At 45.6% G+C, this 7,303-nt stretch overlaps 1 protein-coding gene across 1 annotated transcript in view; it reads right to left on the bottom strand.

Moving 5' to 3' along the window:
- Window positions 1–300: 300 nt before the first annotated feature.
- The window catches only part of LOC139914772 (leucine-rich repeat-containing G-protein coupled receptor 5-like), a 45,552-nt gene continuing 38,549 nt past the window's right edge, over window positions 301–7,303 (bottom strand). The window contains exons 15-21 of the mRNA XM_078281935.1: window positions 7,217–7,288; window positions 5,956–6,081; window positions 5,000–5,124; window positions 3,802–3,882; window positions 2,696–2,939; window positions 1,674–1,825; window positions 301–1,034 (exon numbers count right to left, since the gene is read on the bottom strand). Of these exons, the coding sequence (XP_078138061.1) occupies window positions 301–1,034; window positions 1,674–1,825; window positions 2,696–2,939; window positions 3,802–3,882; window positions 5,000–5,124; window positions 5,956–6,081; window positions 7,217–7,288 (1,534 nt within the window). The remainder of the gene's footprint in view (window positions 1,035–1,673; window positions 1,826–2,695; window positions 2,940–3,801; window positions 3,883–4,999; window positions 5,125–5,955; window positions 6,082–7,216; window positions 7,289–7,303) is intronic.

Raw genomic sequence — 7,303 nt, 5'->3', positions numbered from 1 at the left:
CTGTCATACAGTCTCCATCAGTCTGCTTGTATGTCTGTGTGTGTGTGTGTGTGTGTGTGTGTGTGTGAAGTGTCCAAAATTAACTTTTTATCTCACCTACCAAGGGCTGGCAGCCAATCAGGAGCCTGATTGATACAGAGTCATTTTGCTTCGATCTGATTGGCTGACAGTCAGAGAGCGTGTGCATTGGCCAGCAGGGACAAAGTCTGAGAACAAACAAAGACCAAAGACTGAGTATCATCTCTAAAAACTAGGGTGACGCTTATTGTGTTTGTGCGCGTGTGTGTGTGGTGCGTCGGTCTAACGACACGGGACAACAAACGCCACCGAATGTCGGGTCTCGCTCCTCTCCCTTCCTCTCCCTCCCTCCTCCTCCTCTTCCTCCTCCTCCTTCACGCCTCCCATCGCCACCAGCGCCTGCGTCGAGTCACACGACTGTTTCTCGGCGTCCTCGTCGTACGGCGAATCCAGCGCACCCGGACCGGACCGGCTCCCGTCTCCCCTGCCGAGCCTCGTCGCCACGGCCCCGCGGGCGCGCTTGGTCAGCGCCCCCAGCTCCTCCCTGGCGAGCGGGTTGAAGAGGAGGTAGAGCAGCGGGTTGACGCAGGCCGGCAGCGGCACGACGAGCAGCAGCACGCCCTTCGCCACCTCCGGCCCGGCGATGGGCAGCCGCAGCAGGGAGGAGAAGGAGAGGAAGGCCACGGGGAGGTAGAGGAGGCAGTCGGAGAACAGCAGCCAGGCCACGTGACGCGTCAACGCCGCCTCCTCCTCGGCGGGATACGAGGCCTTGTCGGCGCGGCAGTACAGGCGCGTGTAGGCCAGCGTCATGAGGAGGAAACACAACGAGTTGAGGAGCACCAGGGAGACGGAGAAGGCCAGGGAGGAGGAGGAGGAAGAGGAGGAAGAGGAGGAGGGCAGGGGCAAACAGAGGGAGGTAGTACCGTGTCCCGCCACCAGGGGGGGCAGCGTGACCGCCAGACCCAGCAGGAAGCACAGACAGACCGCCAGACGGACCGAGACTGGAGAGGAGCGGCCTGGAGGGAGAGGAGAGGAGAGTCAAAACCTGACAGACCTGTGACCAAGTCAACTTTGCTCGAGTCCCAAGTCAGTCTCAAGTCTAAATGTAGAACAGCAAGTCAAGTCAGAACAAATCAAGAGTCCAGTATCAATTTAATATCTTAAAGAAAACTAAATATCTAGGACTTTTCAATGCAATATGGTTTTAATAGGATAAAAACTTGGTAAGAGCATCATGAGTTTGATTTCTATAATCAGTTTCAACTTCAATAAATTCAATCATTCCATACAAATTCAGAAAACAGAATTTAAATTCAGTCGTCCGCTGGAACAAATCTCATCACTTTCAATCTAAGTCATTTACACAAACACAAGATCTCAAGTCAAGACTTTAGAAACCTTTTCAAGTCATCAAAGTACAAGTCAGAGTCAAGTCCCGAGTCACCAGAACCCAAGTCAAGTCAAGTCTCAAGTCTTCTCTTCATGCATCAAGTCAAGTCTCAAGCAATTAAAACTGTGACTCGAGTCTCCACCTCTGAAACCTAATTAAGACATTCTCAAGTGTGTCTGTGTGTGTGTGTGTGTGTGTGTGTGTGTGTGTGTGTCTGTGTGTGTGTGTGTGTGTGTGTGTGTGTGTGTGTGTGTGCGCTCCTCACCGGTCTCCCGGTCAGCTTTGCGGCGGTGTGTGTCGGCCAGGCTTCTCTCCAGCGCGGCGGCGGTCAGCAGGAAGAGGCCGGTCTGTGACGCGAACACACACAGGAAGCCGCTGAGACGACACAGGAAGCTGCTCTCCCACCGCGCGCCGTACCTGCACACACACACAAATTAGCACCTGCATATATCATGTTACATTTTGCTGGTAAATCTGGAGTCCTGTTCTATTCTAAACATCCAGTTGGCTGGTAAAATAGTGAAAGTTTCAGGTTCCCAATGTTCCCAATGTTCCTAATGTTCCCAGTGTTCCCAGTGTTCCCAGTGTTCCCAATGTTTTCAGTGTTCCAAATGTTCCCAGTGATCCTAATCTTCCTAATCTTCCTAATGTTCCTAGTGTTCCAAATGTTCCCAGTGTTTGTTCCCAGTGTTCCTAATGTTCCCAGTGATCCCAAAGTTCCCAATGTTCCCAGTGTTCCCAGTGATCCCAATGTTCCTAATGTTCCTAACGTTCCCAGTGATCCTAATGTTCCTAATGTTCCCAATGTTCCTAACATTCCCAGTGATCCTAATGTTCCCAATGTTCCTAATGTTCCCAAAGTTCCCAATGTTCCTAATGTTCCCAATGTTTCTAACGTTCCCAGTGATCCTAATGTTCCCAATGTTCTCAATGTTCCCAATGTTTCCAATGTTCCCAATGTTCCTAACATTCCCACTGATCCTAATGTTCCTGATGTTCCCAGTGATCCTAATGTTCCTAATGTTCCCAGTGATCCTAATGTTCCTAATGTTCCCAATGTTCCTAATGTTCCCAATGTTCCTAATGTTCCCAGTGATCCTAATGTTCCCAGTGATCCCAATGTTCATAATGTTCCCAATGTTCCTAATGTTCCCAGTGATCCTAATGTTCCCAGTGTTCCCAGTGATCCCAATGTTCCCAATGTTCTCAATGTTAACAATGTTTCCAATGTTCCCAATGTTCCTAATGTTCCTAATGTTTCCAGTGATCCTAATGTTCCTAACGTACCTCCAGAACCCGCCGAACGTCCAGCCGTCCACCGCCGCCAGCCAGCCGCTCCACACTCCCATCAGGCCGTTCACCAGGGCCAGCAGGCCAATCAGCAGCTTGGGGGGCGTCACCGAGGTGGCGGGGGACAGGAAGACGGACAGCACGACCAGGCCGTTGCTGACCAATGAGAGCGCTGCGATGAGCCACACCCCCCCGCGGATCAGCCAGCTGCCGAGGAGATGGAGACAGGGGCGGAACGGACCTGAGGGGGAAATAAATCAACTTTATTGTTAAAGCTGCTCTGTGTGTCGTTTTACCATCAGTAGATCATCAGCACATTCATTCAGAGATTAGATCAGAGATTAGTATAATATCTATAATATTTTCTAGATGTGGAGGGAAATCTGCTGGATCGCTTTACGGCACAAAACAGGAAGAGGTTCTGGCAGCAGATGGTGGAAGGAGAGAAAGGAAGATGGAGAAATCACTTCCAACATGTTGATCCTCTTCAGGGAGGGGGAGGGGGGGGGGGCAGGAAGCAACAGGGCTGATGGGAAATGTAGTCTTAAAGGATAAGGCCGGTGTTTTTTTAATGCATTGCTTACCGTCAACAAATCCTATGAAAATAACAAAATCAACAATGGGTTTGTTCTACTCTCGTTACTTTCTGACTTCCCACGTATCGTTCTAACCAGGAAGTCATTGGCTCCAATTGTAAGCTAAAAACCTTTAAATACAGCTCACAAAGACATAGTTTACATTTTAAAAATCGCTAACTGTTACCATGAAAATAAACACTAGAACTAACAATACTACTGGAGTGAGATAGAGGAGAACAATCGTCTACACCAGGCAGGGAGCAACATTAATATGACTATGATACACTGATGGTTAAAATGACACACAAAGCATCTTTAAAATACAAACTGCTTCAAAGTAAGACTGTTCAATAAACAGAGATACGAGAGATAAAGACAGCAACAGATGAAGAGAAACAAAAATGGTGCATGAAGGAAGTAGGAAGGAGGGAAGGATGGAGCAGGTTTAGGAGGAAAGGGATGAGAGAGGAAGAAAGGAAAGGACAGGAGAAGGAGTGTGTGTGTGTGTGTGTGTGTGTGTGTTACCTGGCGCAGGGCTGCACTGCACAGAGTGCTGGGATTTGGGTTCATCTTCAAACTCCAGCAGGAAATCCTCCCAGTCCTGATCTACAAAACCACCAACGACAACCAGCATCAGACTGCTGCAGCCGGTTTGTGCTTCACTTGGAAATTTATATTTACACATTCCATGAACCCATAAATCATAAATGGTGTCCCGACGTCAGGTGGAAAACTCCTGCTGCTGCTTACAGTTTACATCCCAGTCCTTCACTCTTATCCAGAGAGACTCCAGCTGATCTTCTTTGGTCTGAACCAGAGTTAAACAGTTGGCTCTGTTGTATTTTTGTATCTGGTTCGTTTAGCTTCACCCGCCCAGTTACAGGCCAACCAGGGCCTGGAGACAAAAGTCACATGACTCTGTGACTTGTTTATAGGGATGGAGAGTCGACTCCAAAGATTTGATTCTCGATTCCATCACGTTGATTCTGAGAATCGATTCTAATAATAAACAGAATTGGAGTCGACTCCTGTTGAAATTTTGACTCCAAACTCTGGAATCGAAGAAACTGTTTCATTTACACCAATTTTTTTATTAACTCATTCTGATTTAGGCCTATCTATACTAATCTGTGTTCGATTGCCTTGGTCTGATCCATTTCACAACAAGTGAGGAGGGGGGAAGGAGAAACTCAAGGCTCATTGGTTGAATGCCAACCGGCGTAAAACTTTCATTTTTGTGTTGATTTTCATTTGGAATCAAAATCAATTTAGAATCAATTCCATCAATTCCAATTTCCAAGGAGTCGGAGCTGGTATTGATTACAAAAAATGTGGAATCATGCCTCCCTACTTGTTTATTGGACACAGTTTCATTCTGTCAATTTAACTTTATCTAACATGGTGGTCTTGTCTGTCTCTTCTTCTGTGGTGTTCACACCAGTTCAGAACACATGAAGAAACAGCTGAATATGAGCATCAGTCCAGACTTCATTTTGTTCTGCTAGGCTTTCCAAGCACGAGGAACCGCATCCGTCTCCTTCTACCCATAATCCCTTGCGTCGGTGCAAAATGGCGGCTCTAGAAAGAAGCCCTCGCTCTTTGATTCTGAGGGACTGACACCAAAACCTGACGTTTACCGCTGATGTTTTACATCCTGAAACATTTTCTCATATCAAACTATAAATAAGAGGAGATGTGATGTGTGTGTGGTGTGAGAGCCCACCTGGGTTGGAGAAGACGCCGTCCCTCCTGGCAGACTCTCCTCCTCCTCCTCCTCCTCCTCCTCTTCCTCTCCTCTCACAGGAGACGAAGGCACAGCACTGGAAGGCATAGGGCAGCTCCATCACCCTGCACACACACACACACACACACACAAATTCATAAACATCTTTAGATTTCAGCAGTGCAAATGAAACCGTCATGTCTTTGTTATTTATCTTATTAAACCCTGCTATTCAGTGGAATTTCCCTTTAAATGGCTTTCCTTTTGACAAAATGGAGACAGATTGGAGTAGAGGATTGTGTGTGTGTGTGTGTGTGTGTGTGTGTGTGTGTATGTCTAAACACTGCAGGTGTAAATCAGTTCTTAAGTGGTTATAAATTACAACACACACACACATTAACTTGATTCACAGAGACAAAGGAAATCTTTCCCACCTTCCTGCATTACGGACAGACACTGGTTTGTGATTTATAAATCACTTCATAACTCTGCTTACAGTCCCCGCAGTGAAGGGACACACACACACACACACACACACACACACACACACACACACACCATACTGTTCTATGGAAGACGGCAGTCTGAAAGGGAAATTCCACTACATCAACTGTCTGGACTTGGACAGACAACACAAACTAAAGCTTTCTTTAATTTTAGAACTGATAAATAAGGACATTTATCAAAGGGGAGGGGGGGCTATACTGGATTCTGATTGGCTGGAGGGAGGTACACCCCGACACTCATAGTAAAGCTGTTTGGATCTGAGCTGTAAACGAGCCAGGCCAGAGCGTTCCACTGCAGCCGTAAACGCTGAGGTTGAACATGGCGGTAAGACTTGTGAGGTCCACTTCAAACCATCTGATCTGCTCCCTCTGGTAACAAGACGTGAGTTTGTGTGTGTGTGTGTGTGTGTGTGTGTGTGTGTGTGTGTGTGCGTGTGTGCATGTGTCTACCTGACTCTGGGCAGGATTTCCCTGGGTATTAACTCCATCAGCTGTGTGTTGCCAGCCAATCGCAGGTGAGTTAAACTGTGTAGACCAATCAGAGGCAGAGACGACAGCTGATTGGACGACAGGTCACTGCAGAGAGAGAGAGAGGGGAGAGAGAGAAAGGAAAATAATTTGTCACTCTATCAATACCGTTTTATCTGGAGAAACCAATATCAGTGTGCTGATAAAAGATGTCAAAACTATTTCTATTATCCCAGCTGAGCCGAGACTTCAGTCCAGCAATCACATTTCCTCAGGTTGCTGTAACTGAGCAGCTTGTCAGTCTGCTGGTCTGCGCTCAATTTGTTCTTCCTTTCAACCTGTTTCTAGTTCCTGAGGCAAAGCTGCGACAGTTTGTTTTTTCATGGTAAACTAGTGTAGTTAGGTTTTTTTTTTTGTGGTAAACTAGTGTGGTTACTCAGTTTTTTTGTTTTTTCATGGTAAACTAGTGTGGTTACTCACAGTTTTTTTGTTTTTTGTGGTAAACTAGTGTGGTTACTCAGTTTTTTTGTTTTTTTGTGGTAAACTAGTATGGTTACTCACAGTTTTTTGGTTTTATCGTGGTAAACTAGTGTGGTTACTCACAGTTTTTTTGTTTTTTTGTGGTAAACTAGTGTGGTTACTCAGTTTTTTTGTTTTTTTGTGGTAAACTAGTGTGGTTACTCACAGTTTTTTTGTTTTTTTGTGGTAAACTAGTGTGGTTACTCACAGTTTTTTTGTTTTTGTTGTGGTAAACTAGTGTGGTTACTCACAGTTTTTTTGTTTTTTTGTGGTAAACTAGTGTGGTTACTCAGTTTTTTTTGTTTTTTCATGGTAAACTAGTGTAGTTAGTTTTTTTTGTGGTAAACTAGTGTGGTTACTCAGTTTTTGTGTTTTTTCATGGTAAACTAGTGTGGTTACTCACAGTTTTTTTGTTTTTTGTGGTAAACTAGTGTGGTTACTCAGTTTTTTTGTTTTTTCGTGGTTAACTAGTGTGGTTACTCACAGTTTTTTTGTTTTTTCATGGTAAACTAGTGTGGTTACTCAGTTTGTTTTTTCGTGGTAAACTAGTGTGGTTACTCAGTTTTTTTGTTTTTTCGTGGTAAACTAGTGTGGTTACTCAGTTTTTTTGTTTTTTCGTGGTAAACTAGTGTGGTTACTCACAGTTTTTTTGTTTTTTCGTGGTAAACTAGTTGGTTACTCACAGTTTTTTTGTTTTTTCGTGGTAAACTAGTTGGTTACTCACAGCTTGGCCAGCGCAGGCAGCCCAGAGAAGGAGTCGGGCTCCACAGAGGAGAGTCGGTTCCACGACAAGTCACTGCAGAGAGACAGT

This window comes from Centroberyx gerrardi, chromosome 24 (assembly GCF_048128805.1).
Source record: "Centroberyx gerrardi isolate f3 chromosome 24, fCenGer3.hap1.cur.20231027, whole genome shotgun sequence".
Taxonomy (NCBI): Eukaryota; Metazoa; Chordata; class Actinopteri; order Beryciformes; family Berycidae; genus Centroberyx; species Centroberyx gerrardi.
This window is presented reverse-complemented; position numbering and strand designations above follow the sequence as displayed.